The sequence below is a fragment of the Poecile atricapillus genome, chromosome W, assembly GCF_030490865.1.
Source record: "Poecile atricapillus isolate bPoeAtr1 chromosome W, bPoeAtr1.hap1, whole genome shotgun sequence".
Classification (NCBI taxonomy): domain Eukaryota; kingdom Metazoa; phylum Chordata; class Aves; order Passeriformes; family Paridae; genus Poecile; species Poecile atricapillus.
In genome coordinates this window covers 42,320,704-42,342,232 of record NC_081288.1, presented here as the reverse complement: position 1 = coordinate 42,342,232, position 21,529 = coordinate 42,320,704, and the positions used below count along the sequence as shown (strand labels likewise).

General features: G+C 39.8%; 1 protein-coding gene across 1 annotated transcript; it reads right to left on the bottom strand.

The window, feature by feature from the left end:
• Nucleotides 1-13,389: 13,389 nt before the first annotated feature.
• On the bottom strand, nucleotides 13,390-19,388 carry LOC131591418 (interleukin-26-like). Its single transcript, XM_058862096.1, has 5 exons — nucleotides 19,218-19,388; nucleotides 18,789-18,845; nucleotides 17,254-17,385; nucleotides 13,562-13,627; nucleotides 13,390-13,476 (listed from the first exon to the last, which is right to left on the bottom strand). Exons 1-5 carry the CDS (start codon nucleotides 19,386-19,388, stop codon nucleotides 13,390-13,392), a joined length of 513 nt encoding a protein of 170 aa, XP_058718079.1.
• Between the last annotated feature and the right edge of the window lie 2,141 nt (nucleotides 19,389-21,529).

Below are 21,529 nucleotides of genomic sequence, written 5' to 3'. Positions count from 1 at the left end.
TGACGTATATGAGGAATTCTGAGCCTGTAAAAAGAGCTAAAACACACGTTTTCTCATTGCTAATTCTGCATGGACTGCAATATGCAGTGGAGACCAAAGTTTCCTTCTTGTTTCTTGTGCCGTATTTCAAGTTAGTACAAAGCGGTATTACAGCTTTCCAAAAAAGCACAGTCTGCATGCATGAATGATTTTGAAACCATAAGGTACCCATGAGAACTAACCATGAGAAAGGCAGGTGAAATTCCAAAATACTCTTTTTCTTGTATTAAAATATGGAAAAAAAATTGGCAGCATAACAGACAGTGATGGACAAACGTGGTGTGCATTTTTTACTCTGTATTTCTACTGTCTGGAATTTCTCCACATATCTAAACTCTGATTGAAATCTATTGCCCATAAAATAGAATGAAATTCTAAATCTAATTCAATCTTACTTTAAGTCCATATCAATGGAAAGCAGCAAAACTCTTGGCACAGCTGCAATCTAAACTGTGGCTGGTGCAATACCTCCTGTGCTACATCCATGGAGTGTCTGCAGGTTATTCTACATAAAATCTTCCATTTTCACCCTCTCTTCTTCATTCTTCCAAGAGGAATAAAGTTTTCTGTTTTCAGCACCATAATATCCTTTGGAGGTACTTCCCATTATTAGCATTATGTCATGGATCTTACAGTATTGGTCTTCCACTTTAAAGCACCAGCTTTTTGTTTTACATGGTTTCATGGATCTTGGGATATATTTCACAGTTTTGGGGTTGGGATTTTTTTCCAATTGCTTTTTAATCAGTATGGCTGCAGGGAAAGGACAGAAAACATGAGCTTCTAAAAGCAGAATAAAGCAAATAGAAAAACATATTATTTAAAGACAATTGCTTCAAAGTTTTTCCTAATATTTTTTAAATATTTTGCCTAGGCTTTTTAGCCTAGCACTGACAACATTTATATTTTTAATTTTTAATATTGAGCAGGCAATGGTATCTATCCCATGTTAACAGTGCAACATACTGACTTCAGATAAGACATTTTATACCTTGGTGGATGTGAAGCATTGTACAAAATAAAGATATATTTTACTAAAATAGTTCTCCCCAGAGTGATCTTCCAAAGTTTTTTAATTCCTCTGTTCCCTCCAGCTCAGGATATTCTATGATTCTCTGATTCTCTAATAGCCTTGCTCTTCATAAGACCAGCATGCTAGTATTATAATAATTTTTCCCACAAATATTTTCATTAGTTTAAAGGTAATGTTTTAATTCAGTTTGAGAGAGCTAATTCATGAAGAAATCAATTCCACTGTAATTTGCTCTGACTGTGTTCTGCGGCTCTGAGTTCCTGATATTTCCTGTAAATATATATGTATTCGTCTGCCGTTGCTGTATGGTACTGACAGAAAAAGTATCATGTTTTGCACACAGTGTCTTTCCCCATTTCCCAGTAAATTAATTCATGTTTTTCTCTATACTTCAACTCTCCATACAGAAACATCTTCTATTTTCTGTCTGTTATTCAGTTTCATTTTCATAGGATCAGATCCACCTTCAAAAGAGGCAAAAAACTACTGGAACTTCTACATCCAACTATCAGAGATAATAACTCAAGGCTCTTTTTCAGAAGGACGATGTCTTTTTTAAAGAGAGAAGACCGAAGGATGCTAGTCTTGAACCAGCTGTTGTTTTCTGTATGTGCTAGATAAATCCATTCAGGGATCTCTATTAACCTCATCAGAGGCCAGCTTGCAACCTCACAAAATAGCACAGACTCAGCTGAAAATTCATTGCAGATTGATAACAACTTGATACTTTTCATATATTCTTGATACTATATCAAGATAGACTTTTCAGACTATCAACCTGTCAGTAAGCCAGTCCTGCTCATCTTCCTCTCATTATATTTACAGAATTTTCTCCACGTTGGGTTTTGTTTTCTTTCTCCTTTTGCTGATTTTTTCTGCCGCTGGCTTTTATTTGCATTGGAGCTTTTGATCTAATGTTTAAGGAGGAATTCAAGTGCCTTTTGAGTTTTCACTGTACAGTTGTATTTGTCTTCACGGTGTAAGTACTTTATCTTCCAGACAAATTTATAGTTAGAAATTAATACTCATATTTAAATTTGGAAGTACACAGTAGTGAAAGAAATCCTGCTTTGATTTCTTATTGAATATTATAAGCTGAAATGTCAGCATCTAGGGGAAAAATCTGATCATTGTCTTGTTATCCCTTACAAATTTGTGATTGTTAATTATCATGTGTGTACATGGAAACTCAATTGTGTAGCTGTGGGCACATGTCAGAGGCTAAGTCAGTGATCCATTGCAAGCATCAGTAAAAAAAAATCCTTTAAATGTTTCAAACCAGCCCAGAGAGTGGACATTTTCTGTCATAATCATTTGGAAACCTCCACAGGGCGTTTCTTGGAAGAAATCTACTACGTGGTGCAAGCTTTTCTTCTAAAACAATCCAGGAGACAGTTTGGTGGGGATTCCCCTCACCTGCCACTCTCTTCAGTGCCATTCATAATTGTGTGACTAAGGAAGCCAGTCATCTTGACTCACAGAATAAAAACAAATCAGTACACAGATTTGGTCCTACCTGTTTCTGTCCAGCCTCCAGAATATATATAAGAATGCCACAAAGTCAGCCTTACAAGTAATTCATCCACAGATAACATTTTACTTAGAACTGGATTTCTTGAGAGGAGCTTGCTTGCAAAGATTTTTCAGTTAGATTCAGAAGTTAAAGTGCAAGGAGATATTTGCAAGACCTTTGCTTTTTAGTAGTTAAAAAAAGAAGAAGGTGCTTCACACCCTAAGTACATTTCCTCTTCATCTGCACAGGAAGTAAGTCTGCCTTTAGAAGACCTACTGTGGGTCGAGTGTAGATACACTTCACTTTAAAGTTGCTCATCTTCCTTTTTCAAAGGCCTGAAATAACAACTATGAAGTGCTTTGAATGAACATATTCTAGTCCTCTTTAGGAAATGAAAAGATTGACTTAGTTAGTAATAAATACTTTGAAAAAACCCCAAACCCCCCAAATGAGAAACTGAATTTCTGTTGCATTTTTGAAAAGACTACTGTGTTTCTGACCCCAAACTAAAATAAAACACATTTTTTAAAAAACAATAACATAAAAAAATATTGCTCTTTCTTTCCCTTTAAACTGCCAAAATACTCTTTTCAAAAAGAACAAAATACAGTTTCAAGTAGCATACTTCAAAGTAATAAAAATGCAGGTACTGTGGCAGGTTGAGCTGTTAATCTTTTCCTAAGGAAATGAAACTCATGCAGTTTTTTAGCTGTCAGTTCCTTCCTTGTCAGTAACTTTTGAGCAGTCAGCAGTTTCTTCTGATTTTGAGAGATTCAAAAGTCTCACAGCTAATTTAACTCCTGCCACCTTCACTGAATCTCACAGCCAAGGAACAGCAAGATTGGTCTACTAATGATGGACCACGTGTTGATATTTCAAAGTGTCTGTAAGAGTTAGTTACCCTAAGAAGGGGAATATCCTCCTAGCACTGCTGTTTAGTTGTGAAAGAATACTAATTTGATCAATTATTCAAGAGTTATTAATGATTTAGGAAAGTGTTAATTTTTTTAATATCCCTATTGATATCTAGGAAAGTCCATATGGCACTTATGAAAAACTTCCAAAACTCACAAAAAGGAGTAGTGAAAGGAACCTTCCCCTGCCACCTAAATTAATCTCTCTGTTTTGTAATAATGTGTACAGGGCTGTGGGCTCTCACTTTATCCTTTTTCAGTATCTCTGGTTTTGCCACACCAGCCTATTCTGTGCATATCTATGCAGCAAAATGGAAGGGAAAACTGTAGCATATTGCCACACAGTTAGGGTGGGTTTATTTTAATCTAGCTAGTGTGGATATCAATAGCAGAGGAGCTGTAATACTTCAGAGTTTAACTGCGATGTTCTACCTCTGCCTCCGTGTGCACAAGCAAAGTATAACAGTCCTTTCACAGCTTTGCAAAAGTACACAGACAAGCTGAGTATTAATTGCAGGGAGCTCAGAATTCAGGCACACCAAATCTGATTTCCATCAGCACACTTGAACTGCCCTGCCCCTTCCATAAGAGAATTTTCTTCTGGAAAACCACCAATTCCAGTTCAATAGTTACAAAAAAAAAAAAAAAAAAAAAAAAACCCCAAAGACATTTTAGCCTGATTTATCCTTTTTTTCCACCCATATAAGGCAAAATGGCATATCAGTGAGATCCTCTATGTTTGTGTGCCAGTTGTTACACATATGGGAACTTAAAACCAATCTCCTGATCGCCACTCACTTCACTTTGGCTTGCATTTGGGAGCACTATGGGACCCAGCAAAATTTAGCTCCTTTCAGATAAAATAAAACTGGAAAGTGCTATTAGAAACTCTCTTGATGTTATCCAGTTGTTAACAGGAGCACAGGCCACAGGACCAGGCCAGAGTTAATTCAAAATAAACTCATGACAAGCACAGTGTAGAAGTGGGGTCCTCAACACCAATTTTTGTAACCTTCTAATCTGTTCCTATAGTATTGCTCCTTTGGCTACTGAAGAATTAAGTTATCTTGAAACTATTTCTGATCTTACCTGAAATGTTTAAGCACTGAAGAGGAATAGCCTAAGCAATGAGAACCATGAAATTAAAATGTTTATTTTCTTTCTACTAGACCCTGAACCAGATATGATTAGGAATCAGATATCAGATATGATTAGGCAGATAATTTGTGGAAGAAGCAATTAAATATTTGAAAGAAGTAATGGATCTTCTCACATATAGGTACACATGGAAACACATTAAAAATCCCTCTAATTTATGGCATTACAACTTGAATTGCACTTAAAAGAGCCTGTGGTGGGATGCATCAGCTCCTCCTCTGCTTCCAAGGAAGTCTCTGTGGGAACTGTGTGTATAGGAGGCAGTAATAATGAAGTGTTGCTTAGCTGAAGAGGGAATGGATTCACCTTGTTTTTTTAGTCATCCCAGATCAGAAGGTTATGCTTTGCTGATATTCACAGATTCAGGATGTGTGTGGGTTTTTTTGACAGAAGGTTAGTACTACTGCAAAAGGTATCATTACAGTAGATGTTCATTCTTTGAATAGGAGTGGATGTTGTCATCTGAGTTGTAAATTTTCAGTTAAACAATTGTGTTTTCATTTCAAAAAGAAACCTTTTGTTTCTAACTAACACTTCCAAAAGAAACATTACTTAAAGGAACTAATCAGTGGGCCAGAAGGTAAAGATAAACATGAAGCAAGTCTGGGGCTTCTGCAGGTCGTAAGTGCAAAATTATTTAGAATCTGCCTCAAAAGTTAACAAAAAAAAAAATAAGACAGGGCTGTAAGTCTGCTGTTGAGGACCTGGAAGCACTGGTGGATGGCTGAATGGAAATGGGTTTCACCTCTGCAGCTGCGAAGGCAAACGGTGTCCTGGGCTGCCTCAGCGGAGCTGCAGCCAGTGGGTCACACAGACATTCTCCTTCCCATTCTGCTTGGCACTTCTCAGCCCACACACAGTATATGCAACCAGCCTAGGTCCCCCCAGCGCAAAAGAGACACTGAAAAAAGGTGAGAATGTTCTGCCAATAGCTTCCAATGTAATGAGAAGGTTGAAGATCTCTACTTATGAAGAAAGACAGAAGGAATTTGATTTGTTCAGCCACAAGAAAAGAAGGTTCATGGGTATCTAATTGCAGTTTTCCACTACCCAAAAGGTAGTTACAGAGAAGGTGGAGGTACTCTTTTCACACAGGGCATAGTGAAAGGACGTGGTGCAACAGGCTCAAATGGCCTCAGCATGAGAAATGTTAAATATCAGAGTGAGTTGCTGAAAGAAGTGGTAGAACCTACCTTCAAGCATTCAATACTGGGCTTGAGAGGATCTTAAATAACTAACCTACAGTAGCACTTACAAAAGAAGGTGGGAGGAGGAGAATGGCTCCATGGTGCCATTGCTCATCACAGGAACCATCAAGACAATGCTGCGGTGGAAACGTGAAGATTAACTGGGCAAGGTGTTTCCAGAAGACTGAGGGGAGCAATGCCAATGTATATATTGCTATATATTCTAGTTCAAACTAGAAATGGTCCAGAAAACAGACAGGGAGCTCCTGTTTTATAAAAGAAGACTAGAAATGTTGCCATTGTTCAGCTTTAGAAATATAAAAGCTGAGAAGACCCAGTTACTTGAACTACATTACAGTGGGAAAACAGCAAATTCAGTTAGTCATGTAGGAAAACAGAATGGACTAACACTAGACAAAATGTCTATAAACTGTCCATGAGTAACTCAGGCCAGAAAATGAAAGACTTCTGGAAATCAGAATGTGAAACTCTGCAACTCTTAAGCCTTCCTAAAAAAGAAACAGAGATGAGTTCATAGGTTAAACGTTTCAGAGAAGCTCATTTCACTCCCGTGCTCAGTGTCTGGAGGATGTAAACTATTAAATACTTAGATATTCTATTTACATTTTCTATTTTCTGTTTCTGTAGATTCTATTTTCTGTTATATTTACTTAAAAATTCTCTTAAAAGAGATAATTTATACCAGTTGGCCTGGGCAGTATCTGTCTTACTGCTAGTTCCAGCCTAACTGGATTTCCTGGATTTAGCTTTGAAGAGTACAACTTTGTTGTTATTTTTTCCATCTCACTGAGTGTTAACATGGAGTTTCTTATGAAGTCATATCTATAGATGAATTGCAATTGGCTGATTTTTTTATCTTCTCTCTCATGGATGGGATCAAACTGATATCTTTAATGTCTTGTACCAGAGGGTAAATTTTCTTATAACTCTTCTTTAAATCATTTGCAATAGTCCAACGTTCCAAAGAAAGGAAAAGCTGGAGCAGACTCAGAAGATCAATACTGAAACCACATACAAAAATTACATCCTTCTGCTTCCTCTCAGTTGTTGTCATGCACAAATGAGTTGAGCATGTATAGTCACTCTTTTTGTCATACTACAACACATGCAGTTTGTAACAATTTTTAAGTCTTTTTACACTCATGAGGGAAACCCTCGTTCTAGAGTTTAGGCTAGGGAAACACTCTTTAATAAATAAGCACTAGATTAGTATGGTCTCTTTCCTTCCTTCTATAAAACCTCCCCAAAGAGTCACTTGTCTTTTCTCTATATAGAGGAATAAGCACCAGGATCTTGCTTCAGATGGTCTGAAATCAGACTGTGCTGAATTTACCTGTCAGCTGAGTGCAGTTTGTATCAGTCAGATATTTGCCACAATCACCCTTTGGTGCCAGCAGGCTTTTTTAGGGGCACAGGTCAGTTTGCTGGTCTCAAAGAGGCCGAACCACTGACTCAAATTGCATCTCTGCATCTGATGCTGCAACCCTTTTTTGTATCCTTCTGAAACCCTGCAATTTTCTCCAAACTTTGAACTTCTCCTTCCTCACTGCAGTTGTGCTCCACCTTGGGATTGGCATCTGCGACTCTCGCGGGTATCACCGTACGTGAAGCACTCTTTCCCCTACCGCGGGTAGAAAAACAGGCTGCCTTTTCCACTGACAGCCTGTGGTTTCTCATTCACAAAAAAATTTTTCCTCACATCTAAGAGGCTCACTTGTAAATAGCTTTATCAAGTGACTAATTTAAGGCACCTGTGGTTTATCTCTGCAAGCATTCTTCATCACTTGGAAATTGCTACTGGTCATTCCTTAGTCACTACACAGGAACAGAGAAAACATTTAGACTGACATGACAAAATTTGCCTAGGAGACGTCAGCAGGTTCTTCACGAGTGGTTAGGGACCATGAGCTGGGCTGGCACAAACCACTTAATCTTTCGTGTGGGGAGGCAAAAATCAGAAAATAATCGATGGTGTTTTATCAATGATTGACATGGGCTGCAGGCTTCACCTACAGCAACAAAACCACCAGGGTGTACTCTGCTGTTAGCAAGCACTCATTGAATCTTTAGAAGAAACAAGCAAATTAAAGGCCCCCCTGCACCATGGCTACTTCAAGGAAGTTACTTGCTTCTCATCAGCTTGTTTGAAAGCACGGCTGAAATACCGTGCAGCAGTGGCAGAAAGTAGAAGGAAAAGCATTCACTGGTTAATGTTAACAAGTGATGTACATAATTAACCCCAAACTCTATTATTATGTCAAGAGTGTGAAAGCCTTTCTGAGGTCTTAAATAGAAGAAAAATAAGATTTTATTAAATATGAAGAAACATAATTGATTAAAGGGCTGTTTGAAGAGCAAAACCAAACAAAAAGCAAACCTGCTCTCACTTGTTTGAAAAGCAAACATGTTCACACCTCGATATCTTAGTATCTATAGTATCTACAATATCTACATGCACCTTAATATCTATATATAACCTCATTCAGCCTCTGTATATAACCTCATTCACAATTTCTTTTTAAGTTTCATTCTTTTCTCTGCAACTCCAGCTGCTAGAAACTTTACATTCAGCTTTCTTTAAGCAGATTTTTTGAATGTGCAAAATACAACACGCTGAAACATACAGGTAAGACCCAAACACCCCAGGTTCCCGTGTTCACCCATCATCACTCCTCTTCTACATTCTTCCTCAGGTTGGCATCTATACACTCTCTTCCACTTAACGGAATTAAATCTGTATTTTCACAGGTTTCTGTCTTGGACAATTAAAAAATCAGGGAATGGTAATCAGAGAGCTGATATTACTTTAATATCCTAGCAGAACATGTTCTTCTGGTCTTTTCCAGTTTGCTAAGGCAGAAAAGCTACCAGAAGCCAACAATAAAAAGGTCATCATAACCTGGGATGAGAAGGTGCGGCACTCTGGGGATATCCAGACTCAGTGGCCAAGGAACAGGGAGATCTGGACGATCCCTTTATGGGCCACACATTAGAAACCTCCCTGGCAGTGCCCATGCTGCAAGGAGACGAGCCAGGAGGCAGTCAGGAATGGGCTGGTTTCCATCCCCAGGGCTTTGGACCAAAAACCTCAGTATAAATTGAGAGGGGCCTGCAACCTTCAGAAATAGTTTACTAGAAGTTAAACATCTGTGACTTCTCATCTGCTTTAATTCTATTTCAAAATTCATTCAACTGTTTCCTCTCACAGGACTCAACACTTGCCTGCAATTTTTCATTCACCTCACACAAACATTTTGTGACCAGGCAGTTCTCATAGGTTTCCTTTCAATTATGGAAACAAAGCCCCTTCTTCTTCAGGTGTGGCTCCATTCAGGTCTGTAATACTTTACCCAACTAGAAATGATGCAATGGCCTTTCAAAGTCAGCCTTCCATCACTCCTATCAGAGATTGTTCAAGATCCACCTGGATAAAGCCCTGAGCAGTCTGATTTGACCTCCTGGTGTGCCCTGCTTTGAGCAGGAGGTCAGGCCAGAAGCCTCCAGAGTCCCGTGACAGCCTCATTTATCCTGTGAACCCTGTGGCTTTCTGATCACTGATGCCTTTCATTAACCCACTCCATCCAAAGGACTGAAAAAACATTATCCATAATGTTTTGCAAGTAAAACTTACTTTGGACATATTTCACTGACATCTTTATTCCACGATAATCTCCACCCTCTATCAATGGTATTCCTTGGCTTCCCTTTTCCCTCTGGCAATCAGTGCTCCTTTAGGGCAATAAACCTACTGGCTGCCTTTCCTTTTCCAAATCACTCTTCCACTGACGCCAACATAGGAATATTGATAGGATGGAATATGGATAGGAATGTCAATCTAAACACTGATTTTTAAATGAAAACAGATCTGAGGTGAGACCATTCTCCACACATGTTCTTGGAGAGTGAATATTTCACAGCTCAGAAGCTCCTGGCAGTATTTTGGAGCTCTAAGGCACCCATTACTTGTGACAAGAAGAAGGCTGGCTAAAGATGGAGAAGTTGTAAGGTAACCAACTGCAGCTGTTCAGGGGCTGCTGTATCCCTCCCGTTCCTATAACAGCACTGTCTGCCCAGGCACCCCTCCTCTTGGCAGCCCCACAATTTCTAGGGCAAGATGACTTGAGTATCTTGGCTCACTGGCTACTGGGGGCTATTTGGGGAGCATCTCTTTAATCACTAGACCAAAAGTCCCAGCATTCTATCTTTGGCCACACATCTTTGCAGTGAACAGTCTGCTGTTGCAGTCTCTAGAACTTTGTGGGCACAAAGAAACAGTGACCAAATAGCCAAATCCAACACAAGGTGCATCATTATCCAAATACCGTTCTTATTTCCATATTTCAGGAAACATTCTTCTAATCTAATCTTCTAATCCTTCTAATGCTCTCCAAGGGAAGCTGTGCAGCATTTGCCAGGGCTTGTTTAGATTGGAGATTAGGAAATATTCTTCTCTGAAGGCACTGTCAAGTTGCAACCAAGAAAGGTTGTCAAACACTGGAACAGGCTGCCCAGAGAAGTGGTCACCATCCCTGGAGGTAGATAAAAGTCGTGTGGATTTGGCATTTGGGAACATGGTTTTTTGGTGCTGGGTTGGCAGAGCTGGGTTAATGACTGGACTGGATGATATGAATGACCTTTTCCAACCTGAACAATTCTGCGATGTTATGATTCCATGATTCCATGACTACATTATAACACCAGGGCTGCAGCTGAGATCAGGAATTTGCTGTAGATGGTTGGGTCTACAGCAGAAATTATTTATCAAGTGATAACCTCTGCTATTAAGATTTTGCACCTCAAAGAAAAAAACAACTTCAGTGAAACCAGCAAATTGTACATGATCTTGTATGTGATGGAAATTATCTTCGCTGACTGTTGCATGTTATTTACATAACACCAAAACTGCATGTGCAGCTGCTACTTTCCACTAGATCAGTGTTTTTCAAAAAGTTGTGAGATAGTGACAATTTTAATGCACAGCCACATATTTTTTTCATTCTTGCTTTTGCAGTAACAGTCATAAAATACCTTTTTTTTTCACGTAATGAGAGTCACTGCTTCAAAAAGACCAAAACACATAAGACAAGCCATGCTAAGCAACAGTGACATTAATTAACAGTACGTGGGAAATAACTTCCTTCTGAGGATTTCTGTATGCTAAATTAACTTGGACAAATAATTGAATTCATAATTCAAAAAAAAAAAAAAGGTTTGTTGTTACATGCCCATTGTTCTTACCCTGCATTTTTTAATTTCAATTCTACATTTGTGCCAATTGAATTTAAATAATTCAGTCTTTCTAACCCAACTTGTTCAGTTTCCATCCAAGAAAACTACTTATGAAATATAGTCTAACACTTTCTCCATCAACTGAAGTCAGCAGTTAACTGACTAACACGAGTCTTGTTTTCTAACAGTGACACCTAGAGTCTCATCTGTAAAATTAAAATGCACTCCTTCTCTTGCCCCATTTTAAAAGGCAACAAGCTTTTGTCCATACTTATTACTTTGAATTGACAGTTGGATATATTTAATACCAATTATTTTGCTGTGTTTTCGTGAAGACTGAGAGCAATAATTGTTGTTAAGTACTCTGCATATGGCATATATCACTTACCACAACACTTTTGCATTAGGTAAAGTCCTTTAGTTTGCAGATGCTGCATTTTGGCTTTCATCCAGGAGTGTTTAATCAGCTTGCAAATGTGATTTTCACTACTGTATGAAGGGATGCATCATTCCCAGAGGTACTTTCATTTTATAGAGAAGGCAACTAAGAATCCGCAAAGTGTGCCAAGCCATATGGAAAATGAGGGCTGAGATACACAAATCCTAAGTTTTTATGCCATGAAATAACTTGATTTCCTTGTCAGATGAATGGAGGCTGAGCCTCGCTGCAGCCTGACCTCAAACCCTGCTGTGGGAGGTCTGCTGGCTGCCCATGCCCACTGCAGAGCTGACCCCAGAAATGCAGTGTGGCAGGGAAGGTGTCACTTGCCCTTTTTAAAAGTCATCCATCTCTTTATGTCTTCATGTGTCACCCACTCACTGAATGTGCAAAATTTCCACAAGAGAAATCTTTGGCAACCTAAATCATCTAAAACCATTGCCCGTGGATCTTCCCAGCTGAACCTGGCAGTGTTTCTGTTTGCAGGTGTCACTGGCTCCCCTCTGAGGCAGAGAGGCAGCATCCCTCCAACTCCCACAGACACAGGGCTCCCAGATCCCAGATACGCCTCCCTACCAGCACCAAGTACTAGACCATTATGTCTGATGAAGGCTGGAGACACCATGCCCATGGTCAGCTTCCTATTCCATACACCAGAATTTGGATAAAAAACACTGAAACTGAAAGCAAACTTGAATTTCAAAAACTAACGGGTGAGCTGTGTAAAAAAAATCCATGAAAGGGGGCATTGTGTTAATTAAAAGTTAAATTACATACTCAAAAAAGATCATGACATCAAATTTTCCACTGTCCCTCTAATTAACCATTTTATCTTCAATTGAAAAAAAAAATGTATTTTTCATAGAAACTCCTTTATATTAGACATTTGCCAGAAGAAGAACTAGCTCAGGTTCATCAGTGTCATCACACTAATGGTTTCAAATGCTCCTGACATAGCAGAACTATGCATTTTGAAGATTTGCAGAATCTCAGCCCCATGGAACATACATACAGTTTGGGAATATGTTTATCACCTAGATATTTTTTCCAGGTAAATCTTTAAAAATGTGAGAAAACTAAAATTCCACCATCTTCATTCTGTACTATATTAAAGATATTTTGGAAACCACTACCATCAACTTCCATAAACTTCTCACAAATCCTTTTGCAATTCCAGTGAAAGCAATCCATTTATTGTGTTTTCTGAGTGTCTGATCTCATGTAGATCATGTGACATCTAAATGTCATCCTGAGTCCAGAAAAAATCTTTTACATTAATTGTGTATTTTTTTTAGGGATTAGTTATTACCTTAAATTAATAATAAACGCAAGCAGTATATAATTAGTTTTCTTATTTACATGTAGAATGGCATGTGTATACAGTTATATATCCACAACCACACGCCCCAAAAGAAGTACAGCTTAGGGGTGGCATTTCCCAAAGTGATCCTCGCTGCTTTGAACTGTATTCACACACAGGGTGGCGAGATCATGCCCACAGCACCTGGGACCTTTTGTCTGATCCGCAGGGTGACAGATTCCATGCTCTGGAATTCCATGTTGGTGCGGCACGTTTGGGGGCTGCCTGCGAGGCAGCAGGCAGGCAGGATGGGAAGTACAGCAGGGTGCTCTAACTGCTTCAGAGGCACAGCAGGCAAAGCTGATGCACCAGGCTAACTGGGAAAGCTTATGAAAACCCCTCCTTATGCCACTTGTGTTATAGAGGGTCTCTTTCCTTGGGAGGGAGTTACCGCCAGACACATCTCTCGTCCGGCTCTCAGCTCATTTTCAGGCCTTGTGGGTGTTGATCTGTTTCTCTCACAGAAGCAGAATGTTCTCTGTCACCTCCTCATTCTTCACAGGATGGTTTGTATGTAGGCCTGAATCCAGGGAAGGAGAATGTCCAGCTCATGGATGGCCTTGTAGATTCCCTGATCTCCAAGCTGTTGAGAAGATAAAGGCATTAGAAAAGAAACTAGCTACAGCCCTTGAACAGTGCAGTGGGGAGCCAGCACCTCCTGTTCTTACCTTAAGAAACATTCTCTTTAACTTTTTGACTGCAGAAGTTAACCTTGTGGATGGAGCACAGGGAAGCTGAAGGATGAAAAAAACCCAGAGATGGTGACATAGTGATGAAGAAGAGTCCAGCCCACAGTGTGGCACTGTAGGGCTGCCAGTAAAATGTGTGATCTCAGCAACATTTCAGTATCTCCCAAAACTTCAAATGTGTTCTTTTACCTGTGCACCTCCTACCAAGCTGAGTCCACACCACCCAAAATTGGCACTATGAGTACATCTGGGTTTTCTTATTAAACAATTTATCTCAGGAATCTTTACATAAGTTGCAGTTACAGCTTTTGCACAGTGAATCCTAGCTCTTAAGATTCAAAGTCCTTTAGCTTTGAGCCCTCAGAACCTCTGAAGCCTAGAGAAGGCAAGGCTCAGGGCCAAAGACCATTGCAAAGTACAGGGAGCAAGTCTGCACATTTCAGCAAGCCTTCCAAATGTGTTTATAAAGTTAATTTATGTTTTTCTGTTTCCCTGCACATTTCTCCAGTGTCTGACTAATTACAGTCTGGGGGGCTTAGTCTCCTATCTCTGGCCACTCAGCACTGGCCACCCAAAGCTGTTCCAGCTGGATTTTTTAGAGTTGCCAGACTAAGCTTTCTGAGCAACACAGCTTGCTGATCCTCAGCTACCTGGATTGTCAAAAGGGAATATACATTCTTTCAGAGAAAATAAAAAGAAGAATTTCATGTTTTCCATTCTACAAACAAGGATAACATGTTTGAAAAGAAAAAAGGCTAATGTCCTCATCTCAACGCATGGAAGGAAATAACTCCTCTGAAATGAGTAATCAGTCCTTTTCTAACTCACATGCAGTACTTTAAAAAGGAACACAGACATATTCAGGCTATCTTTTGTGCTTCCCAAAGTCACTTCACATGATGAAAGTGGGAAAAAAACCAAATTTTTAAAAGAGTGAAAATAAAAGTAAATTTTTAAAAAATCTTCTAATCAGAGCAGTTCTTTCTAACTTAGAGTGCTTTCTTTTTTTTTAATGATCTCCATCTTGTATGATACAGATTTCCACAAAAGATCATTTGGTAGCAGAACTGACCTTAAATGAATATGTCTGCTTTAGAGGGGGTACACATTACAAATTCTTCCTGCATATACTGCAAGTAACTAAATGAGCTAGCCAGCAAGTTAGAGTATTAAAACATTAACTCAGCTTGAGGTCTACAAGCTCTGCCTGAAATGACAGAGGAATACTAAAGGCTCTGCAGGGAATATATTGTCCTTCTGCACTCCATTCAAATATAAGAAAAGACCTCTGCAAAGTGCTGCTGATGTAGGAACACAAGTCCAACCTCAGAAGCAACTTCACACTGTTCTCAGCAATGCTGATCAGCACCCAAACAAGTAATGAGGCCAGTGGTGCTGCAGGTGGATGCTCCAAGTACCCAAGGAAAAATGTCTGCTCCCTTTACCTTACAGTCATAGGCTAAATGAAAAAGTCTGACTTTACCGCAGAAAATCAGTTTAGAGATTTTCAAACATACTCATTTCTAAAAAACTCTACTTGGGCCCCTATATCATTGAAAAATATTAATGCTTCCTTGTTTGGACAAATCCAAGAACTGACAGAGTGAGAATCATAATATCAGAGTATAAAGTCCTTGGAAGTGGTTGGGAGGCAAATATTGTTAGGATTTTTAGGTAGCACACATGCCTGCAGCTGGCTGAATTACCAAGTTTGTGGAAGAATATAAAGTGAATATGTCTATAAAGGCATAACTGTTTCCCTTAGTTGTATAGAGAACTTTATTATTGAAAGGCAAAAAATAATTACATTAATATGTTGTTATGATGGAAATCCCATCTTATAAACATCTTATAGCTCAACTAGATAATAATACCTAAAGAGCTTATGTACATGGATGAATGAGTGCTAATTTATTGAGGAATAATATATGATGAAAAAAATCTCAAGTTTGCTATTAGCAAAGGATCCATTACTTCCACTCTATTCATAACTTTTGTTATTCTTTCACATGGTTTTGTATTGCTGGTTTTGAATTAATACAAACATTAAAAAAATATTAGTTTCCAGAAACAAGGCATCTCCTAGAAAATCACAACAAGCCATCATTTCTCAAAGAACTGTTGTTTTTCTGCTAACAGAGACAGTCTTGTCTCTCTTACAAGCACTTTTTAGACCCAAAAATGTAAGTTTTTATGTTTAGACTTCTCTTGGGTAAAACACTGGCACTAATTATGAAAAAGAATCTGGAGCTCTGAAAAACCTGCAGCATTTTGTCTCCATATAGCACAGAAACAAATGTATTAGTAAGTTATCTAGCAAGCTATAGTCACTGGATATTCTGAATTCAGTCACAGTTGACAGTCTAAATGCTTCAGTGTGTACTGGCGTTTGTACAGAATGTAAGTAGTCTCTATAAAACATATTATACCATCTGAAATTATATTATCGCTCTCTGGAATTAAAGTAGTATCTGGAATTTTGACAGACAAATAATCACAGCAGTATGATCAGAGCAGACTGCTATGAATAATGCCTGGAAATCACAACTGTTTAGCATTGTTTGAAATACAGAACCTGAAAGCTGGTGAAGTTTTGTCCCATTAAGATTTCAATCTTTTTACATTTTGCAAATATCCCAGCTGAGTTCTGAACTATAACTCTGCAAAGAGATCTCTGAAGCTGTTTGTTTTCACATTGCAAATATTTTTGTGCATGTAGAACCACTGTTCTTTTGTTTCATGCTACCATGCAGTTTAGATTAGACAAAGTTTCAATTAATATAATTCATTAATTCATTGACTTGTCATCCTGCTCTCACTTTTTAAAATCACAGTACACATTTTCTTGGATATCCATGGTTATATTTCACTCTAGGTCAGGCTCTGCTTTCTGGGACACTTATTTGTGAGGACTTCAGGTTTAGGGGAACCTTAAGAATTAGATGAGAAATGACCAACAAGTGATGGCATCATCTTAGCATCCTACCTGGTATGTTAGAATGTAGATTTGCACAGGCAAAAGTGCACTCTGGCTGCTGTCCTGTTGTTACTTAGGCAGAGTTGGTAAAAGTGCCTCTTCTCTGGGGCACCTTGTGACATTTTGCCAGTGGGCAGCACCACTCTCTGACAACCTGCTCTGGCTGTGAGCACAGCTAATACATAGGAGCTGCTCCCACATAATTGTGATCCCTGCTCACTCATGAGACACCACCAGTTCTTTCAAATCTCAGTATGGAGGAGCAGAGATGACATGTGAGTAAAGATTACACACCTGCAGAGGGTATATTGAAGAAGGAAAGCATTACCACTGTCACGCCACAGAAACATGGGGGGCCGCATTTCTCTTCTCCCTGTGATCACCCTGTCTCTTTGCAGCTTTAGTGAAGAGACGGCAGCACAAGGTGACATCTTCAGTAGGGAAGTGGCTTGGCTCCATGGGATCTCCACCACCTTGCACACTCCCCACAAGATCACTCTGGGAGGGAGTGGATTGTGTTAAACTTCCTTGGACCCAGTGGAGAAACCCTCGTGAAGTTGGGTCCACTGTGGGGTGGGACACACCATGTCTCTGAATCACCCCCTGCCCCTCCATCTGCTGAAAAACTGAGATGGAGCCCTTTCCTAACTTTTCAGACAGACAAAGTAAGCTTAGCTCTCAGGAATATACTCACACAGGCATCCATGTTTGCTTGCAGAACCTGGAAGGCACTAATAAAGTACAACTTGTCACTTCCTACCTCAAGACGACAGAAGACATTTTTCACATAGAAGGAGAGGAGCTGATCTCGAACACTGCAATTTGTCTGAAAACAAATCAAGTAATGATTTGGCAAATGAACACCTCAAAAGTCAGATTTGGCCTAAAATTTCAGCCTCATAAAAATATGCATATTTAGAAAGTGTGCAATCAATAAAACCTTTTTTTATGAATTTTAGTATCCAATTGACCTGCTTCCTTTTGTGTTAAAGGAGGAGCTCAGTCTGCCTCTGTGGTTTCTGAAGGAAAGGCAGGAGAGTGCAATGCTGGCAGTCACAGGGCTATTGGTAAGATCAATAATGAACAGATGTGACAGCAACAAATATACTTAACACACAAAGAGTAGAGAGATAAGAAGATAAAAAGTCAGACCATCTTGGTCAAATTGTAGGAGTCATTGTGGGTATAATTTTTCCATTCCTTCACATCACTGTCCCATGCCATTTGATATGCTGTAGGGTATCCAGCCCATCCCCAACTGCTGCTCCAGAAAAGACCAGTCATCCTGTCAACTCTGTGTCATATCTGCCTGATCTGTGGGTTCTCTTGGACACCTAAAGGTATTTCAAGGTATATATGCCTATTTTTAGGCAGTGGAATGAAGTGTTAGGTGTGAGATTCCTGTCAGGAGGGTAATGCAGCTGCAGATGACACCACCCAGATGTGGGTATCTGTGTGTAGGTCTCACAGACAAGAGAGGAGCCTTCACTCCCAAGGGAAAATCCAAGGGACATAAAAGCCTGTAGGTCTATACTTAAGGATAAGCTAGCTCAGTTTGCCCTGCTGACTAGGTATCTGCATGAAGAAAAGCCACATACTTAAAGTCACTTACAATTAGACACCCCACAGTTTGCTTCTCACTCCCATGCTGAATTGCACTGGGAACTCTGATGTCCCTTTTCCAGTGCACCTGAAGAGGTCTAAGCTGAAAGCAACTCCTTGGTGTCTCAGCTCTCTGCAGCATCCTTGGGCTATCCATGGTCCTGCACACCCTCAGCAGAAGGTGCCTCAGCTGTGGGACAGTGGCTGTGGCTCTGGCCCTCCTCTGAGGGCTGGTGCCTGAGAGCATTCTGGGAAAGCTCACCGCAGGAGCAAGTGCTACCACTCCTCCCTGACCAACAAACACCCTCACCCCAACTTCCCTGGCAGAACATGCTGCCTACAAAGAAGTGCCTCCAGGAAGGCTTTCCAAAACCACCCTTTTCCCCCCATACCATGATCAACTGTCCCTTCACGTCCCAGGGGAATATCCCTTTCTTGTGACAGATATAACACTCTTTCTCTAAGCCGAGAACTTCATTAAGTGTGTGGCTTTCATAAAAGTTTTTCCCAATTAAACACAAGAAATTTTTGCATCAGCTATCATTGCTTTTGATCACATATTCCTGTTTCTATTGACCAAGGGAAAGTCAAAGTAAGAAGATGGAAAACTGGCAGTATAAATCTTACCATAAACAGCATTTTTGTAGTCTTTTTAAGCAGTCTTGTGGTCTTGATGAGATCCTTCTGTAAAATATAGTGATAGTATTAATGAAGCCAAGCAGAGGGAGACATTTTCAAGTGTGGTTTGTACAAAACTTACTAACAATAATATTAATCTTCATCTTCTTCTTCAGATGTAGGGTGAGGACTCAGTGAATCTGTATTCTGATCCTAGCCTAGCTGCAAATTTCTTTCATGGAAAACTCATCTAGCCTCTCTAAGCATCTTCTATGCATCACTTTTTCCCACCTTTCAGAAGAAGTAGGTGCACTACCCTGTCTCTCAGGACTGCAGAGATCTTTCAACTTATTAAAGTTTCCAGAAGCTTAGTAATTAAACTAATAAAGAAGCATCTAGAAAAAAAATAAGCTTTTTCAATTAGTGGGATCAACTTACAGGAACAGATGATTTTAAACTAGTTGCCTTGATATACAGGTTCTCTGTCATCTGGGAGAGGAGTCCTTTCCGGCAGGTGTGTTTTCCTGTAGGTGACTTTTTGCCTTCCACAGCAAAAAGACAAAGCAGAAATAAAAAATGCCCAGATCTGAAAATAGAACATCCTTTCATCTTCTCTCCCAAATCTTTTGAGCCTCTACAGTCACAGCAGCATGTGTGATGCAGCCAGACTGGTTAGATGACAGAGGTTAACCTAATTTTGTTAACCCTCAAAGTAGCTTCTTCCCCGAGATGCTCACGTAGATAACCTATTGCTCATGTGGTGGCTGATCGGTATTTTTGCTGTGCTTTTTTATATATCTTGCTCCACTTTCAACAAATTTGACCACAATCATCTGTGACGTTTTTCTAAACGATATCTCCATATTTACTGGCAACAGGGTCAAGGTTTCCAAGAAAGAAGAACTTCCCCATCATATGAGAAGTCTTCTTTCATTTAAGTAGTGGTCAAGTGAGGAAAAGGTAGTTGAGCGTTAGTTTAGTTTTGCAACGAAGTATGGAAAATGCAGTTTGTTTTTTTTTAATTTTTCAAAAAAGCCTTATGGCAGCACTTTTCTGAAAGGTAATGGCCCAGAAAGGAAAAAAAAAGACTTTCCTAATTTACCCTGAAAGTATTAGAAAAACCGTTATCTATAAGGAAGCTGGACTGCCTGGTGTTTAAAATTTCCCTGTTCAGGTTTTTGAGAAGCGTATTTTTTCCAGGGTATAGCATCTAATAGCAAAGGTGTTTGCTGCCTATTTTAACTTCTATAGACTTTTTCCAGGGTAGAATTTGCCCCAGTAGGAGCAGTAGGCAGCTTAGTGTGAAAGAGAGGGCTCCAGGGAGCACCCTGTGGAAGGACCAGGGCATCCTTGGCTACCAAGTCACTAAAAGCCCACCAAGAGTCATGGGCACTGGGAAATAATGTGCAAGACCCCAGCACATCCATCAGAGAGGTGGTAAAATTAAAACAGTAGAATCAGATGATCACTCTTCTACAAAGGTGGTCAGAGACTTCCAAGACAGCCAAACGCTGCAGGTTTCTCAGGTACCACTCCAGGCAGGCAAGAACATCACTCCAAGGATAGACTTGGAAATCATGAAGTAACACCAGCCATGTGAGGCTGTTCAGCCAAGGGTGGTTTTAAGTCAAATGTCAAGATCCTGGAACTGGCTGAGATGTGTGCAAGTAAGACAAACAAAGCAGGCTCTGGTCTAGAACAAAATTTCCTTGAAACTATTTTTGTTGGATGTAAAAGCAAGCTCTTGAAATATTCACACATTTGCTTAATATTTCAAAAGCAACATAGACCTTAAACAGACCAGAGAAAGTGGTTTAAACTGCAACTGACATGACTCAAAGTGACCATAATCTGCTAGATCCAGCAGCAGAGCTGTTTGTCCCTCTATGATGCCACCAGCATGCCTGTGCCCAGGACATGTGTCAGCTCTGAGAGGAAGAAAGGTGAGACAAACTGGGTAATTAATTCACTCCAGCCTCAATCCCACTGACCATTTACACAGACAAGCATGCATACAGCCTGCAGGCCAAACAGGGTTCTTCAAGCATCCCACCTGTAACAGCTCTGGGAAATGGGAAATGCATTTTTCCACAGAACCTTCTGCACATCACAGTAGCTTCACTGGCATGGAAGTGCTGATGGGGTCCAGGGACAAAAAGAGCCAACAAGGGGAGGAGATCTTAGACTATTGGAAAGTGGAGATGATGATGGCCTCAGGCTTTATTTGCATTTCAGTGCTCTTGTGAACTGTGGTCTGTATTTAAACACTCTAAATGCTGGTCAGGCTTGCCAGATGAGGTGCATTGAACCTCAACACACATGACATGTGGATAGCAGATTAGCCTCTTATTTGCTAATAAGAGTTTGCTCCTAGAAGGGGACCTTGGGTGAAAGCAATACAGTCAGAATGCAAAACTGCTTTGGTCTGGTACTCCTTGGTCAACAGTTTTCCTCTAAATGGAATAAATGGGTCATACAGGCACTCTGTAGTGGCTTTTCACAAGAAAATCAATTATGTTCAACATTTCTGAATCTTCTAATATTGTTGGAAAACCCTTGAGCCCACAAGTTTCATTTTGTCTCTTCTGTGAAGTTCTATCACCATACTTACAGGGCTGTAAGTAACACCTTTTCACTGGGCTCTAGACACTTCTGGATGTGAATCAGTAAATGTCTTACTGGATTGGCTAACTTTTCAACTGGGTGGTGTAAAAGGATGCAGATGGATGCAAGTGCAGGGTAGCCATACT

Excerpts from the sequence above, each read along its gene's own strand:
- LOC131591418 (XM_058862096.1), bottom strand. The coding sequence starts at position 19,388 with ATGAAAGGATGTTCTATTTTCAGATCTGGGCATTTTTTATTTCTGCTT. Across the intron at positions 17,386-18,788 it reads CTACAAAAATGCTGTTTATG|ACAAATTGCAGTGTTCGAGA; the intron begins GTAAGATTTATA and ends ATTTGTTTTCAG. Across the intron at positions 13,628-17,253 it reads AAGCAAACATGGATGCCTGT|CTTCCCTGTGCTCCATCCAC; the intron begins GTGAGTATATTC and ends TTCATCCTTCAG.